Source organism: Caloenas nicobarica, chromosome 1 (genome assembly GCF_036013445.1).
Source record: "Caloenas nicobarica isolate bCalNic1 chromosome 1, bCalNic1.hap1, whole genome shotgun sequence".
Classification (NCBI taxonomy): domain Eukaryota; kingdom Metazoa; phylum Chordata; class Aves; order Columbiformes; family Columbidae; genus Caloenas; species Caloenas nicobarica.
In genome coordinates this window covers 77,183,669-77,201,507 of record NC_088245.1, presented here as the reverse complement: position 1 = coordinate 77,201,507, position 17,839 = coordinate 77,183,669, and the positions used below count along the sequence as shown (strand labels likewise).

At 45.8% G+C, this 17,839-nt stretch overlaps 2 protein-coding genes across 2 annotated transcripts; one reads left to right on the top strand and one right to left on the bottom strand.

Annotated features, from left to right (window-relative positions):
• Positions 1–2,178: 2,178 nt before the first annotated feature.
• Positions 2,179–4,652, bottom strand: MCAT (malonyl-CoA-acyl carrier protein transacylase). The gene is made up of 4 exons (XM_065642746.1): positions 4,057–4,652; positions 3,823–3,910; positions 3,136–3,353; positions 2,179–2,863 (listed from the first exon to the last, which is right to left on the bottom strand). The coding sequence occupies exons 1-4, from the start codon at positions 4,498–4,500 to the stop codon at positions 2,441–2,443; spliced, it is 1,173 nt and encodes a 390-aa protein (XP_065498818.1). The 5' UTR covers positions 4,501–4,652; the 3' UTR covers positions 2,179–2,440.
• TSPO (translocator protein) lies at positions 4,566–17,126 on the top strand. Its single transcript, XM_065642759.1, has 4 exons — positions 4,566–4,789; positions 12,225–12,425; positions 15,351–15,489; positions 16,363–17,126. The coding sequence occupies exons 2-4, from the start codon at positions 12,238–12,240 to the stop codon at positions 16,537–16,539; spliced, it is 504 nt and encodes a 167-aa protein (XP_065498831.1). The 5' UTR covers positions 4,566–4,789; positions 12,225–12,237; the 3' UTR covers positions 16,540–17,126.
• The last annotated feature ends 713 nt before the right edge of the window (positions 17,127–17,839 follow it).

Below are 17,839 nucleotides of genomic sequence, written 5' to 3'. Positions count from 1 at the left end.
TAGGACTCGATGATCCTGAGGGTCTCTTCCAACAGAAATGATTCTATGATTCTAAGGTGCAAAGGTTTTCTGATGCTCTGCACTTGCAAGCAGAGATTTTTTCAGCATGATTCTCCCAAAGATCTTGCATTCCAGGCGAAGTGTGCAACAAAGTGAAATGAGGAAATAAAAAATATGTTTCTGGTAAAAACAATCCAAATAGGAAACAGGTCTCCAAAATTTCCACAAAAGAAGTTAAATAATTTTTTTTAAAGTACAGAAACTATAAAGTGCTAGGCTGAAACCAAAATTAGTGCCACCAACACTTCATGTTCAGTTCCAACCATCATAAAAACTGGTTTCAAAGACACTAACGCTGCGTTTGTTCTTACAAGACGGAAGACTTCAAACACATCTTACAAGATGAAACTTCTAACACAGCACATAATTCAGTGTTTAATAATATGAACGGGATTTGTCTGAGATATTCTATCTACCTGGTGATGACTTTGGTATGCTTTACAGAATAATTAACACCTTACCTGTAACACAGGAGCCTTCACTGAAATAATTTTCTTTACAGTAATCCGGACCCTTAACTGGCAGCCTGTAATAGTCCAATGGTTAAGATGACAAATTCTTCTGTATTTTACTAATCATTAATGTTTGCACATGCCAAAAGTGGAATTTTACTGTAAAGGTAGGGTCAGCTGCCAATTTCAGTTCACAAAAGAACCGTTTAATGATACACTCCACTCAGCAATCATAATTTAGGCCAGTACTTTTAATTCACATTCCTCTTCAGAAATGTGAAATTACAAAATGATTAATATTGTAATTGGAAATTATTCTCCATTTCATAATAAACTATTGAAGATGTGCATGGTCATTTAAGTAATATACCCTAAGCTTTTCCTATAGATCTGTTAGATATACCATTAAAATACCAAAAATAAAAAAAAGAAAAAAGCTAGAGTTCAGTTGAAGCTTACGGTCATGCTATAATATACACAATATAACCTTTTCCTGCTTGTTTGTACATGATCCCCCAGCAAATACTGTTCTCTCCTATTTCCTAAAGCTTTCAGTACCCCCTACAGATAAAGAGCGAACGAAGCCAGCACACGGTTTCTGCACATCCTGCACGATGTTCTAACATGACTGGACCTGTTTTAATAAGCCAAGGGTTGGTTATCGAATCCAAACGCTGAGAGTCGGTGCTAAAGCTGTTCCGAGCGCCACTTTGAGCCCTGCCGGCAGCGAGGAAGGTGCTGGAGGCAGCGGGTGCTGCCCCCACCGCCGGCCAGCCCAGGGACCCGCCACCCATCCAACCACAGCCAGTGCCGACAAGGGAACTGGGAGGCTCCTTCCAGGAGGGCGCAGGACAACCCGCTCCTCTCCAGCTCATCTGCTTTTGGAAAACGTACAAGCTGGCAGAACAGTGAAAAACATACAGGCAACCGAAAGACCAGCGTTCAAATCCTCCTCCCTGGCACTCTGCTACCACAGGGTTCACCCTGTCCAAAGGTGCCCCCCAAAAGATCTTTCCACCAAGTTTCCAGCGCTGCTGTTTTCTTCTCTGTCAAGAAAAGTCATCCAAAGGGCTGGTTCTGCCTACGCAACCTCAGAGGTTGGCGAAAGGCCTGCACCTCTGGGGAGGCTGGGAATTTTGGTCAGCTTCTTCATTCAGTGAAACATTTCTTCTCCCTTTGGTAACTTAGCACGACCAACCCAACACCGGACAGCTGGAGGGAAAATTACTTCCATCTACTTGTGGACTACAAGCCAGGAACGATGCACTCCACAGCATTAAAAATATCAAGAAAAGCTTTATACTTTACTTATAGTTTAACCTTAAGAAAATCACGTTCCTAAGAACATCTTCTGCCTCTACCCTGCTGCTGCCCGGCAATGTGGACAGAAAAGAATTTTGCACAGATGAACATCCCACAAGTCAGATGAGTTAGAAAACAGGATCACCAACATACCGACAGCTGTACCAACCAGACAGCTTCTCTAAACGCACCCTCAGACCCAGCTCAGAGTCCCCCATAACTCAGAGCCAACAGCCTGGTTCTGCTGCTGTATCCACGCGGAAGATCCCTGCAACAGACAGCCGAAGCTACTAACTTTAACTTGAATCCACACCCCCCAAAAAATTTTTTAAAAAGGGAAAAAAAATAAGAGAGTGGAAGTTGCTTGCAAGATTGAGGCCAAACAGGCTATTTGGCGTGTTTATTGGCAGTTTTTCAGTCCCGACACAGATGGAAGAGCCAGACTGTGCTCTCCCCTTCCACACCTGAGGCACACGGGGAAGGAAAACGTCTGTTGTGATTAGCACAGCGCTCTTTTCATCATGAGAAGCCATGAATGTTTTAAATCTTCCTCTTTGGAAGCACAGAGTTATTTTTAAGTTAGGCGGAAAAAAACCAAATTGCATGGATTTTTCTCAACAGGCTACTTAGGTCTCTGCTGCTTCCTCATCTTCCAGAGCATCTACATGCTTATATTGTTTCCAGGCCTTTAAATTACATTTTTTGAGAATGGCTCCTAGTTGATTCCCGGGCCCCACTTCATACGTGTAAGGAAATTCTGTTCCTTGCTTTCGTTCGTATATAGAATGCATGGTCTGCTCCCACATAACAGGTGACACCACCTGCTTCACTAACAGCTTCTGAATGTGCTTTGAATGCATGTACTTTTTGCCATCAACATTGGAATAGACACAGACCAGTGGTTTCTGAATCTCAATCGATTTTAGGACTTCAGCCAGTGGCTCTACTGCTGGTTCCATAAGTCTGGTATGAAAAGCCCCACTGACCGGAAGCATTTTTGCACGTGTAAAATAATATTTTCGGGCATTCTCCTGCAAAAACTCCAAAGCCTATAAAAGAGAGAGAGAAGTGAGAGCCCTGCACAACAAACGTTTACTCAGTCACCCCACAAGAACCACCTTACCAGACTTATTGTGATAAAGGGATCCCTTTCCCTACCAAACCACTGAGCACATGCTGGAAAAAAACCCCACAGACCGAATACTTTTGTTTGGACAAACTAAGGCCACACATAACTTCCACACACAAGGGCAAAGTACAAGGTTAAAAAAAAAAGGAAATGTTAAATTGAACTAAAGCGACAGTTATTCTGAAGCAATACCTGCAAGTGTCCTGCAATGACTCTGCTGTTGGGAAACAAATAATTTGAGATTTCACATACGGGGTTTTCTATACCCAGCGATTCACAGTGTTTACGGGCTTCCAAGCAGGCAAATTTATAATTTGCCTCCCGCCGACCAATAACTGATAGCATTCCGCTGGGGACAGCTTCCGACGCCTTTTGCATGGCTTCGGCGCGCACTTTCACCGCATACAGCGCTAAGGAGAAAAACAGAGATGCTCAGTAAATACAGGCCCGGAGAAAACACCGCTGAAGGCGCCTTGCAACTGCGCACAAGAAAGGGTGGCTGTTTACTCTCATGCAACGTCAATGCTTTTAATGCCGTGTTACACATACTAAAGTGAGCAGTGGAAATTCGAAGTGAAATTTATCCTCTGATTAAAACAAGCAACAAAACAGGAGGGAAACAGTGGTAACAGGCGATGCTTTGGGAAAAGCGTGGGGTAGGGGTGGGAGATTTTCCTAGAGCAAGGGTGTCAAGTTCATTGTCACCGGGGGCCACATCAGCCTCGCAGCCGCCTGCAAAGGGCCGAGTTTAATTTTAGGACTGTCCAAACGTAACTACTCCTACATTTATTCAGCCCTGAAATTACATTCGATGTGGCCGCCGGTGGACAATGAGTTGGACACCCCTGGCCTAAGGGGTTCAGCACATTCCCCGGGCACCTTCGGCGAAGTCCAGCGCTCCAGCGAAGACCAGCGCCGCAAACTCCCCCACGCTGTATCCCGCGGCCGCCACGCAGCTCTCCACCGCCTGCACGGACACACACCCCAGCGCGAACATCAGCCGCCTGCCGCGGGGAGGGAGCCGCCCGGCACCCCGCGGCGCCCCGTCCCGCCCGGCGCCCAGGCCGTGCGCAGCCGCCCGGCAGGGCCCGGCGCGGCCTCCCCGCTCCTCACTTTAGGCTGCTGGTGGTTGAGCTTCTCCACGGCGGCCAGGGAGGCGACGAACACGGCGGGCTGGCAGTGCCGGGTGCGGTCCAGCTCGCCCTGCGGCCCCTCCAGGCAGAGGGAGAGCAGGTCGTAGCCCAGCACCTTCTCGGCCAGGCGGTACATGTCCCGCACGCCGGGGAACTGCAGCAGCCCGCGGCCCATCCCCACGAACTGGCTGCCCTGCCCGGGGAAGAGCAGCACCGTGCCCTCCCGGGGGGACCGCGGCTCCCGCCTCGCCGCCTCCGCGCCCGGCTCCTCGGCCTCCACCGAGCTCTGCAGCAGGTCGCTCAGGATCGCCGCCCGGTCCCCACCGCCGGGCCGGGAACTGCCCCGCCGCCGCGGTACGGCGCGGAGGCCGCCGCGCACGCTGGAGCCACCAAGCCGCCATGTCGCCGCGGCCCAGCTGCCCATGGCCGCCGCCCGGCCGCCTGCGCCGCCGCGCCCCGCGTTGCCACGGGAACCGGGCGGCCCCCGCGGACAACCGCTCCCCCGCCGGGCGCCGGGAGGGGGGGAAAGGGAGGGAGATCGGCCGGCCGGCCCCCGCCGCCCTCAGCCGCGCCCGCCGCCCTGCGCCCGGCCCGCGCCGCGCCGCTCCTCCCGCCCGGCCCCGGCGGTTCCCTCCTCGGGGCGGCCCCGGGGGCGGTCCCCGCCGCCTCACGGCAGAGGAGGCGCGACGGGCGGCGGCAGCGCGGGAGCCGAGGTAACGCCGGGGCTGCCCTGCGCCCCCCGCGGGACGGGACGGGACAGGGCGGGAGAGCCCGCCGGGCGGGGCAGCCCCGGGTGGGGCCCGTGGAGCCACCAGAGAGACCCCGCGGCCGCGTCCGGGGCCCGCCCGTCCTGCCGGGGCCGCCTCACCCCGGGCAGCCCCAGCGTGGGTCCCGGCGACGGCACTGCTCCGAGAGCCGCCGGGACCCCGCCGCGACCAACGCGGGCGGCCCTCGCCCCCCCCGGGGCCGGGCGCAGCGCGGCTGGCGGAGGAGTGTGAGCGGGGCGTCCGGTGGCGAGCGCGAAGCAGCCGGCGAGAGCCCTGCGTGCCCTGGCCGGTGGTCCCGCACGGGCAGGAGGGGGACGGGCCCCGGCACCCGCTGCTGCCCTTCGCCGTCCTGCCGGCGGGGCCGGGGCGGTGCCGCAGCTCAGGGGCAGAGGGGATTCAATCAGGGAAGCTCTGACTGCTTTTACATGCCGGTATTTGGCATGGAAAGTGCTTTTTGCACCTTTTTTTTTTTTTTTTTTTTTAAAGAAAACCCGGGAACTAAACAAGGAATCTTAGTTTTGGTTTTGCATCTGAGTTTTCCAGTGGTGCACAGCTGTCCAGCTGTGCAGGCAGGCGGCTCGGCCACTCTCAGTCAGTCAGGGTGACTGAAGAGCAGATCCCACGCTTCTCACTCCTCCGGCCCCACGGAGACCTGCAGTTCTGCCTTCCCACACAGTGCACGTTTATGCTGTGCACTCGGGGGAAGATTATTTCAGGCTGCTATTTAGCTAAAGGTATTTTCTTTCAGTATCGCTGTAATTTGCTCTGAATTGGATATTTCTTTAAGGGTGAAAGAAAGGACTTGTGTTGTTTGGTTTTTTTTTTTTCCCCTTCTGAATTTCCAAGTAATGCTTATAAATCAGCACGAAATACACTTTACTAATTTGAGCATTCAATGGCAGGATCATTTTAAAAAAAAAAAAGTGAATGTTGCCCTGCCAAAGTTGCAGTTGTGCAATGACTTTGCATCACTTAAGGTTGTGAAAATGGTATCAAGCAGCAAGTCAGACTTCAAGGAGCAGTTTAATAAATGAGATTTTATTAGGTTAACTCGGGAGAAGGAAAATGGATCAGAATAGCAAGAAATTCTGTTCACTTTCTATTCAGGCCAGTATAAAAGGATCACTGTGAGCAGATTCTGCTCACTTTTCTAATCTCTGTCCTATGCTGCTCTGTGGTAGGATTTCCTCCGTTTTTGTCAGCCTCCAGGTAAAACACCTGGAAAAGTCAGTGAGCTTCTCAAGTTAGCTGAAATATATAGGCAGTAATATATGTTATATATGACTACGCACCACTCCGTGGTGGCTTCTACCTGCAGTAATACCTCTTGTGCTAAGCCGAGACGAGATGCTGGGTGGCACGTTACCAGCTGGGCCAACTGAGGTATAATGGTACCTCAGTGAAATCTTCGAGTAACTGCTGCTCTTGTAGCATTCAGCTTGTGCACTAGAGCTTTCGGACACCCCTGCTACCAGCTGCCCCACCAGCCCCGTCAGCAAGGGACACCCCTTGGGCGCTCCGCCTAGAGAAGAGAAGGCTCCGGGGACCTTATTGTGGCCTTTCAGTACTTAAAAGGGGCCTATAAGAAAGATGGAGACAGACTTTTTAGCAGGGCCTCATATGACAGGACAAGGGGTGATGGTTTTAAACTAAAGGAGTGGAGATTCAGGCCAGATGTGAGGAAGAAATTTTTTGCAATGAGGGTGGTAAAACACTGGCCCAGGTTGCCCAGAGTGGTGGTTGATGCCCCATCCCTGGAGACATTCAAGGCCAGGCTGGACGGGGCTCTGAGCAACCTGATGTAGTTGAAGATGTCCCTGCTCATTGCAGGGGGGTTGGACTAGATGACCTTTGAAGGTCCCTTCCAACCCAAACTGTTCTATGATTCTGTGATTACAGTTCATCCTACTGCATGCTGGTCAAGCCCTGGGAAGAGTCACAGTTGTGACCTTCGTGTTTGAGGCAAAGCCCCGTTCCTACAAAACCAGTAGTGATGCTGTGGCTGCGAGTGCACGTCAGCACTACCATTTTATCTTTGATTTGCTGTAAAGGGCGCAGACCGTTTGTAAAGCACTTGTGACTTACCAGTGGTGAAGCACCATGAACGTCTTGCTGCTATTAAAGCGTCTCTCGGATGCAGCACTTGTTGCACTTTACCCTGTTAAAAGAATATCCGGCAAGCTGAAAAGAGTCAGGCCTAGGCAGCACTTAAACTGGAAATATCCAAGAGAAACTTAGTTTTTTTAAGAATGGATAGAGATTACACTTTCTAGGTGGGTGGACAAAGAAGAACAACAAACACCTACAGCAGGAGGGTGGGCGCCTGCTTGGAAGAAAGGTAGTCTAAGGGATATTTGGTCTTTAAAGTACACTGTGTGCAGAGGATTTTATACAAATATACATAGGGAAAATTAGAAGAGATTCAGCGGTAAATGACAAGTTGTCACCTGGGAAGAATTTGTTCTAGCATACGTGTCAATTCCCAGTATGTGAATCTTCAGTAAATCATAGATTTATTTGCACAACTTGTGCTCTGCCATTTAAAAATATGTGTAATCTGGGCAGCGAGATTTGTTGTCTTTAAACCTGATGAGTACACCTCACATTACATCCTTAAATGTAGTACCGTATTTTCTATTTTTAGTTATAAATACATATTATAAACATATACCATACACTTACTTTTTATTTATCTTATATTTCTACTATATAATATATATTGTTTTAAAGGTCTCTATTACTTGAGACTAGATAACAAAGATAAGACTGCTTTTTTATGGTAGCTGTGTTCTGTATCACAGACAGCGATACACCTTTGTTTTTAGTGTTGTGGTTTCCCAGGATTTAAACCCACAACAGAGGTAAATAGTTTATCAATATAAATTAAGTATGCACACTTTAATTCTTCAGAGGGCTATCTCAGGAAGGAGCCTTTTCCCCAGGAAAAAAATTGCATGCTGCCTCTCAGACCCAGGTAGAACCTTATCTGCCCTCAAAAAAATACACTGCAGAGGATCAGAGGGAGAATGTATATCCTGGGGGACACCTCTGACCTCCAGAACTTTCACAGCTTTGTCGATCTACCTCAAAACATCCAGGACTAGGAACCCCAGAACGACGTGGGTGATGCTGCTCCGCTGAGAGATTTTTCCTTTGTGTTTTTAATGCGATAGCTGTAATTGAAACCCCATGTGATTGGGTAGCCAGCGCTAAGTTGCACATGAATAGAAATGGTCAGAGGTTTATCAGGACAGGGATATAAGAAAATATAATGAAAGCCGTTGTCCTGTCCTTCCTTCTCCTTCCCACTGACCGAGCTCTTCCTGCTTGGAGAAGGGGAAGCAACCACCTGCCTTTCAGAGACCTGCTCGAAGCAGCAAGTGTTTTAGCTCATCAGGCTGAAGCAAACTAGCTCTTCTGTCATGATATATCTAGTCTTCCCCCCCTGGCACCCCATCCCTTTTTTTTGGTGTGCTTTGTCTTTTCCAGAAAGAGAGGACACGGAAAAAGCTCTGTTTGATTTTCCGCATGACACACCACCACAGAGAAACCACCTGCAAAAAGAGTGGAGCCCATTAGGCAGCAAGTTGCAGTACTGGATTTTTTTCCCCTTTATTTCTCCTGTTACTTTATGTAGCTGGAGCCAGCTTTGGGCAAGTCCGCTGTTTTGAATACCTGGAAAAATTATTTTAACAAGTTTGTAAAAAAACCTGGCCTGCTGCAGCCCTCACTGGACTGCTGAAACTGCCTGAAGTCAGACTAGGGCTAAACAGAAAATGGGCAGGATGATGAAGTCAGTGTTGCAGGGCAGAGATAAGAGGTGGAAAAAGAACTAAACAAGTTAAGTGTGTGTGGGGAGAAAAGATTTCCAGCTGTGGTGGTTCTTAGAGGCAGATATCTGCTGGGCACACTGCAGATATCATCCACAGACATACGGGTTTCTTCAGTATGAAAATCAGGGTGAAAGAATATTGTGCAACCAGATCTCACCCTGAAGTGGAGCTGGGATATGATTGGGAAAGTAGTCATTATTTCTAGGTTGTGTAATACAGATGCAGGCAGAAGGGCTGTGTTAGCAAGCCTGTTGCCATCTAAGTTATCACCAAGTAATTTCAGGATTACCAGCTCTACCCCAAAAGGAAATCAAGGCTGATAATCCTTTATATTCTCTGTGTTTACATGGCTTCCAAAAATGCAGTGGGCACTCGATAAATGTCGCACAGATCTCGTGCTACACAAACCAACCAAATGAACGCTACAGCACTGACTGAACACACCAACTCTTCAGCACATCCCTGCCTTTCACTCCCTTTCACCAGAGACTTACATCAAGTAACCAGAGGAAGATGGACGTGGCTTCTTCCAAAAATCAACTAGTGCTGCTCCCTGAGTTAGCTACTGCTTTTTATGGGAAATCGATCCTAGTGTTTCATTTTGTGGGAATTAAAATAGAGGAACTCCCACTGCTGATGGGCATCTGTGGTCTACTTGGCCGAGCCTACCAGCACATTCTGATCTTGCTGAATTGCTTTGTTCCCCATTCTCCTTGGTACTATGCAAGAGAGTATTTTGCCATGATTCCCGAGAAATACAACTGGAAAATACAGTACACAATTAGTAGTAATAGTAGTCAAAAGACTAGGACACCAACATTCAATTCAAACCAGTATGTTCAATCTCTTCACTTCCATTTCTTCACCCTTCCTGTTCACGCATGGCTTCACTTTCCATGTTTCTTTCCTTTGTGCCTTTCTCATTTCTGTTTTCCTGCCTGATTCTCTTTCTCTTGTCCCTTAAGAATTACTTCAGCATTCTTCCTCCAACACAGAGAGGGACAGACGTGTAGCTGCATCATTTATTCACTAATGACTGCAGCAGAGCAGTACTTTTCTGATTTGATAGCATTTAGCACTTTCAGCTTGCAGAACACTTTCAGACTTTCTTCCCTGGTGAGAAGTTGACAGAACCCCTGACAAACTCCAGTTGCTGAATACCTGCAGGAAACCACCCTGATATTGTTACATCCAAATAAAGCATAAACTCCTCTGGGTCCTTGCTTATCACTTTAAAAACAAATATTAGCATTTGACAGCCACACTGGAGCTACAGAGATGGCCAGCACTTTACAGCACGTGTAGAGAACTAAGGCTAGTGTTCTCTCTGAAGGCAAAGCAAGAGGGACAGGGTTAAGAATTAGTGAGATATTATAATAGTAACTTTAAATTTCTAATTAAACCTTTGGGAATTACTTATCTGAAGGCAACCAAAGAGAAGCATTGTGCTTGGAGCTCTTGTTCCCGCTACACCTTGCTGCTCCTGCACATCACGATTTGTTCCTATCCCAGGTAAAGGCAGAGCCTTTCATGCTGGCAGCACGGGTGACAAGTAGTATACCGTGCAGCTGGCAGCCTGCTCCCTCCAGGAAGCAGCGATACAGATCTGGGCATGGGAGAACATGTCAACTCCTCCATTTAAGACGCTCCCTGGTAAACAGCAAGTAGAACCCATTCAGCAGGAACCGTGGCAGCAGTGACTACAGCAATGAGCTATGCAGATTTTTTCTTCCTTTCCTTGTTGTCCATCCTCCACCCAAGACCTAATTGATGCTGTTCCAGCAGACTAGCCCATGGTTCTCCCACTTCTCCCCAGCCTTAGTTCCGAATTCTCTGCTTATTTTTTCTTTCGCTCACTCATTGTTTTGTTCTGGTTTTGACTTGGTTGTACTGCTTTGTCTGCTGTCTTTTTTGTGTGCATTCCTACTCACCCCTCCCACGACTCTCCCCTGGGGCATGCCCACAGCCCAGCTGCCTACGCACCCTTTCTTGTTTACTCCTTACAAACCTTCTAATCCTCTATGCTTTACCAGTTCCTCCACGCTGTTTTGCCTTCAAAATTCTGCTCTGTCACCAGGATTTTTCTTGATCCTATGCAACCTGGCTTGTGGTTGCAACCCCTGAAATATCTTCATTAAACCTGCATAACTGTATGGGCAGACCCCTGAGTACAGGGACACGAGCAGGAAAGCTCCCTTGCTGGCCAAGCTTATACCTGTTCTCCAAACAGAAATCCACTGTACCAGAACCACAACAGTGCAACGTCATCCGTGCGCCATTTCCTATCAGTTTAAGCACATCTGGTACAAGCGGGATTTCCTCTTCCCCACTCCCTGCCTCCTCATCCCAGCAGTCATAACTACAGCAGTAGAAACTTTTAAACATAGGCTAAGACAACAGCCAAGTCAATAGGGCACTTTTCTTTGATAAGCCTCAGAAATGCTGGTTGCTCTAAAACTTCATTTTAACTCCTGGGGCTTCCACAGTTGCTTTCCCCACTGCTTTATGAGCCCACTGCAGCCTCTCTGGTGATTCCTTCATGCTGCCTCCCCCTCCTGCAGAACAGATGAACAGGAATTGGGTGTATTTGCCTACTGTAGATTTGAAAAAAAAAAAAAAAATGACGTGCTTTGGTGGTTCTGCCCCTTTTTATCATACCTCTGATCTGTTGACATTTTAGCAAGCTAAACACAGCTCTTCTGTAGCATTTGGCTTTTGGCCAGAAAATCTGTCATGAAGCTTTTTCCTGCTGCCTGTACTCTACCTAAAGCGGTGCAGCCTACCAGAGCAAGGCATCGCTTAGTCTTACTTCTGCAGGCAATTTAATCTAGTACAGTTCATGGGCTTGGCAGCTACGATTGCTGCAACTGATTGAAGGCTTGATGAAGAAGCCACAGGTGTACTCCCCATTTATCCATCAAGATCTCCTCCCTTGTTTGGCAAAACATCATTTAAGTGCTTATCTTCTCATTATCTTCCCTGGTGGTTATTTTCCAAGGCAGCTTCTCAAGTGTCTGCTACTAATTCACATCACTCTTACTAGCCATTGAACATTCATGGTTTTTGTTTGTTTTTTTGGTTTTTTGCTTGAGCACGGGAAAGCACACAGTTTTCTTACTTGTGACTACACCATTCCATTGAGTGAATGGACCTTTTGGTCACTATAGAAATACACACCTAGAGCTTCCTGTCACCCCCCGCTCCCGGTGGAGTTCATATAATATCAAACTGCTTTATTCCTCTGGCATACTTATGGGTGAGAATATCTCTGTAGGTAGGATTGAGTAATCTTACTGCACAAAGCTGAGAGAGGTAAAGGCCTCAGCAACCAACCCCACCAAATGTAAATGATGAGTTCCTTTATGGGGGTGAGTATTGTCCAGTGAACCTCGTACCAGATCCATTCATTTCAGCTGCAGTCTTTCTGGACTAGGCTGCAGATCAGATCCTACACCTGGATATATTTATCAAATCAGCTAAAAATTGAATATTTTTGTAGTTGCATTTAAAAATCATTCTGCCAATCACTGTGTTTGGGTTTGTTTCAGATTCACTGTCTCAATGGAAGCGGTATCAGCCTGGGCCCCAGCAGTGGGTTTCACACTCCTGCCCCATGCGGGAGGAATTTTAGGAAGCAGGATAACCAAAAAGGAAATCGCATTGTGGTACCAATCTCTACAGAAGCCATCCTGGTGTCCACCTAACTGGGTGTTTGCTCCCATTTGGGGAACTCTGTATACATCTATGGGGTATGTTTTTCACATTGTATTACGGCACTTATCTGACCTCAAAGTTGCTTATTGTATAATGCTGGACCAGAGAACTATTATTGTGTTCCTGGCTGTATGTTTGTAAGAAACTGTGTCAAGCTGCTTGTTTAACAGGTAAAAACATGTTCTGGGAGTTGTCTGTGGGTTTGACAGGACATTTTGTATGCACAAGTATTCACATCAAAAGCAAGGGTTTGAAAAGCTACTATTGATGTGCTTTCCTCATTCATTCTGAGGGGAAGACCTGCCAAGCTGGCAGTGATGAGGCAAGGCAGCACTGGGATTTCTTCTGTGGCTGTCCTGCAGTAGTTCTAGGAAAACAAAGAGAAAGGGAGGAGGGGGATTGGGACAGAACTCTTCTAATAGAGGTCAATTAAAAGAAACCAACGTTGAAATATACGTGTCCTTTCAAATAAAACTGCCAGGCTGTTAAACTGTCAATGTTTGAAGCATCTACTGCCTCCTTATTTAAAAAGTTTCAAATACTTGACAGCACAGAAATCACTGCCAAATGAACAAGGAATCACAAGGCCAAACACCATTCCCACAGGAACCTTACAAGTTTAATAATACTGTATTTTGGCAGCTGTTAATTTTAATAAGATGTAGCAAAAATATTTATAGAGGCAGGCTGTCTCAGGAGGTTGTTTGGGCAGTTTTGATACTCCTCCCAGACTGCTCTGGAAGCTGTCCACCCGACAAGACGTGCTTTTATGTTAACTCTGGTGAGCTTCGCTGCTCCTAGAGCCGCAGGGGTCAGCACAGCCCCCAGGCACGAAGTGATGCTTTGTGTCTCTTCTGCACTTGGTCATTCAGGACTAGCTACATACCAAGATTCAGCATGCTTTTTTCTAGCTATCAAATACCCATTGTTGCTAATCCAGTAGTGATAGTTTTTAGGCTGCAGTATGCCTTTTATGGCTTACCCCTCCCATTTCTTCCATCATGACAGTACATTTTAAGTGATTTGTAGTTTGTTTATAGCACTGGCTTAACTATGTAGTTCCAGACAGACCAAAGATTTTCCAATTTAACATTACATAGTCATCCTGCAGGTTATCTTAAATACCACACCACCTATTGCAACCTACGGGAACGATACAATGTCTGAAACTGTATCCGAATGTTATATTGGCTCTCGCACATTCTCTCATTTTGGTTTTATTTTCTTTCCAGAAAAGCTTTGTAATTTTTAGCCTAATGCATTGTCCCTACTTTCCTGCCAGTATTTTAATTTTCTTTCTCCTCTTACAGAGCACACTTTTAAAAATTGCTCTCTACTCTTGTATATTCCAACAGTTAGCATTTGAATCAGATCATTGCTGTCCTGTGAATTAAAAAAAATGCTTTTATCAAAGAGACAAGAGCTGAGTGGCTTACCTGTGAAGGGCTTCCTTCAAGTTGACTGCACAATTTGTAACCCTGTTTCTGGATTCCTCATCATAAACCTGAACATCAAGTTAAATATTTTAAAAATCCAAATTGTGACAGCTTATTACTTTGATAATATCAGAATATTTTGAGGTGGATGGTCCCAGTTATGTACTGTACATCTAGCTCAGTGAAAAAATCATATTTATTACCAGGCCTTTTCTTCTGTAATCCATTAAAAGCAAGAAGTAACTGTAAGCAAGATTTAATAAGCTTACATGTCTTTCTTGACACTTAGCTTCCTAGCAGTTTTGTACATCATGATCTTGGTCTGGAGTCGAAGTTAGATGTGCAAACAACTGTAAGCCCACAGTGTGGCTCTGTAAATCACTTAGGAACAGATTTGGGTCCTGATGCCTTTTACGAAGACAAACTATTAAGTTTCTAATGCTAGCCCCACCTCCAACCCACGCTTTTTTTTAATAATCTCTGTAATCAAACTGCCAAGATACCTGTTGTGGTTTGACCCGAACTAGCAATCAAAACCACAATAGTTGCTCGCTCACTGCACCATCCCCCTGCCCCCCAGAGGGGAGAGAATCAAAAGGAAAGGAAGAAACTTGTGGACTGAGATAAGCACGATTTAATAAAATAACAAAATAACACTAATATACCACTACTACTACTACTAATATATATAAAGTGAAGTGATGCTCAATGCAATTCCTCACGAACTCTGTCCATGCTGATCAGCCAGTTCCAGGAAAAGAGCATCCCAGTCCCAAACAGCCAGTCTTGGGGGAAGAAAGAGAAAAAACCAAAAAGGCAGAAAGGCCTAGAGGCCACTGCAAAACAGCAGAACAGCAAAAGGCTGAACTAAAGGAACTCTCAAACCAAACTCAACCGAAACAGAGCAGAACTGGAACAGATTTCTCCAGCCAGGAAACCTGACTCTCCCTAAATATGAAGCATGATACTAATGGCATGGAATGTTCTGATTCATCAGTCTGGCTGTCAGTCAAGGTCTGTCCCATCCATGCCCCCCTTCCTCACTGCCTCACACTTGTAGACAGAGAGCCCAGAGAGACCTTGCAAAGATACTTCAAGAAAAACAAGGTGTTCTGTTATTGTGGTGGTTTGGTGGGGTTTTTTTAGATTTATTTTTAAAGCACCATCTCTCAGTACCAAAATTAATAGTTTCCTCACTATTTTGAGATTCACCTTTTACTCTTGCATCTTAGACTTACTTCCACTTCAACACAGCTTTCTCTTTTAAGACTGAAATGCAGTAGGTCATCTGTTCTTCTGTACCCAGAAGTGAGAACTCTGGCAGGATAGGGAACTTTTCTCTCTCCCTATTGCTCTCCACAGCAGGTGATCGACCCTGTGCAGTTGCTGTGCCAAGCAGTACCTGGATATCTACTTCTCCAACTGAATTTAGACCCTAGCACTGAAGTAATTTCATTTGATCAAGAATGTGTGGTTGCTTCCTAACCAGTATACTGAATTATACCTTACATTTGCTTTCTCCAGATATGGCTCCTACCTGGTGTGGAAAGAATTGGGGGGCTTCAACGAAAAGTCAATAGTTCCTCTGGGTCTGTATGCAGGGCAGCTGGCATTAAACTGGGCCTGGACTCCAGTATTTTTTGGAGCTCACAAAATGGGATGGGTAAGTAGAAAAGTAAGTTTCATAATCGTAGGCTACTGCTGTCACTTGCAAGGTGCTAAGATGGAAGTTTTGTGTCATCTTTTCTCCCTGAAAATGAGCCTGAGAATATGGCTTGCAGTGGTTTTCTAAAATTCTCTTTAATGCATGCCAGCAGCCACCTGGGAGAATTTAGATATCTACAACATCCTTAAATGTTTAGTTTTCAAGCAGCTCTTTCTGCTACCCTTTGATAAGAGCTTTGTGTGACTAGGAAACATGAGCATTTATGCCTTACTAAAATTCCTAGGTATCTCTGGCAAACAGTAGTGATAAAAAGCTTATAATAACATTACTCCGGTAATCAGCACCTATTTTAGAGAAGACTAATTTTCTGCAGTCTGAAGAGAAACAGCTTGCCTGAAAAATAAAATATGTGCCTGATTCTCTAAATATATATGCAATGCTGTAACAGTGGAAGACTTTGCAATCCATCACTGATTCATTCACACCGCACCTCTTCAGGCAGCATCTATGACATGAAAGGACTGGATAAGTTTATTTAGCTAAGTGACTTGCTCAAAGTCACACTCGGTTTGTAGTCAATGCAACATTTCCCACTGACCAAAAAAAAAGAGGGTATGAGTGAGAGGGATTTTATTCTTCCTCTCCAGCTCACAGCTGCAATGCCCTTTCTTGTGACTGTTGTATTAAGAGTCAAATTGACTCATAACCCAGCAGAAATATTTTTTTTTTCTGGCTGGTCTTCTGAGAAGTAATTAACCCACAGAGGGATCCAACAAGTACCAGAATTAAGTGGAAACAGCTACACAAAGACTATCTAGTCAAGAAAATGCAACAAGTAAAACCAGCACTAACCACTTTCCTGTCTTTCAGGGGTTGGTGACTCTCCTGCTTACGACTGGTACGGCAACAGCTACAGCTGCTTCCTGGTATAACATCAACAAAACAGCAGCTTATTTGATGGTTCCTTATTTAGCTTGGCTAACCATGGCTTCGGCACTCAATTACCGTATCTGGAAGGACAATCGCAACAAGAAACAATCTGAATAAACAGTTTTCAGCCAAAAAGATTTTTTTTTTCCCCACAAGAATTTTCTAAAGTTATGGCCTTATTGTATTTTTAGCTGAATTACTTCTAACATTAGTTTACTAATTACAAGTTGACAAAGCAGTACTTGTTTAAAACAAATATGCCTTCACTAGGCAAGTCACAAAGGGGTGTACGCCTGACTGGGTTTTATAGCAAACTAAAGATACTGCTGATTGAAAAGTACTAGTTTTCTATATTACAGTATTATATGACAACAGCATTTTAACTATTACCAGAAGTAAGCACGGACTCCAACTTCATCATGTTCAGAAGGAGAAATCCAGCCATATATTAACACAACTTCCAGAAAGCTGCTCCTAACAGTGACAGGCACGATCAGGGCCTGAATCTTTCATATTTACCACAAGACAGTGTGCTTTAGTGCTATGATGTGTCCCCACTACAACCGCCAAATATTTATCTTCTGGTTGCGGAACTCTGGAAATGTTTAAGACTAGATATTTTTCATAATTTGTGCCTTACCACTTTGAAGCACTGTACAATCTAGTGTCAGGTAAATGCATTAAACTACATGTAAACTTACTAACCTTGCTCCTCTAATTGTTTTTTAAATGGTTTTGAGCAGAAAAATACTGAAGGCAACAGGATGCTATAGCCTCAAAGATAGTCCCATCATCTCTCCTCCTCACCATTACAACAAGCAAGACAAAACAAGAAATTCAGAATGCCTGGACACACACAGGAAGGACCCAAATATTCAGGAGCCTCTTGCACACACCTCTGAGGCAACACCAGCAGCACTGGCCAAACAGCATCAACGTTCTCCACCTGGACCCCCAGTGTGATACCAGTTCACCACTAGGCCTTGACGATGGAACAAGCAGACAGGCCACTGATGGGCCTGTTGCCCAGCAGAGCAGTACATACACTGTAACTACCAGCGTCTCCTACCTGCACCTTCTCACTTTAGCTGTTTAGAAATAGAAACAAGGCTTTCTCTTCAGGGTTATAGTAGCTGATGTAAGATCTGGGATGCTTAGTTCAACTAGTTGCTTCCTATAAGATAAAACCACCTGTTTTGTCTAAGAGACAACAACAGACTATTTTTGCCCACAGCTTGTGGTCCCACCTCAAACATCTTACTACTTTTTAAAGTCAGTCTTCTGGTTTGCTAAGCGTGACATCACTTTCCCCCGTGTGATGAGGGAAACCTTCCCCTTTAGGTCCACAGGCACTTTGTTACATGTTTTCAGGTAGACTGAAGGCAGAAAGTGCCTTTTGCTCTCCTACAAGTGACAA

Excerpts from the sequence above, each read along its gene's own strand:
- MCAT (XM_065642746.1), bottom strand. The coding sequence starts at position 4,500 with ATGGGCAGCTGGGCCGCGGCGACATGGCGGCTTGGTGGCTCCAGCGTG. Across the intron at positions 3,911-4,056 it reads TCAACCACCAGCAGCCTAAA|GCGGTGGAGAGCTGCGTGGC; the intron begins GTGAGGAGCGGG and ends GTGTCCGTGCAG. Across the intron at positions 3,354-3,822 it reads AGCGCTGGACTTCGCCGAAG|CGCTGTATGCGGTGAAAGTG; the intron begins GTGCCCGGGGAA and ends TTTTCTCCTTAG.
- TSPO (XM_065642759.1), top strand. The coding sequence starts at position 12,238 with ATGGAAGCGGTATCAGCCTGGGCCCCAGCAGTGGGTTTCACACTCCTG. Across the intron at positions 12,426-15,350 it reads ACTCTGTATACATCTATGGG|ATATGGCTCCTACCTGGTGT; the intron begins GTATGTTTTTCA and ends TGCTTTCTCCAG. Across the intron at positions 15,490-16,362 it reads GAGCTCACAAAATGGGATGG|GGGTTGGTGACTCTCCTGCT; the intron begins GTAAGTAGAAAA and ends CCTGTCTTTCAG.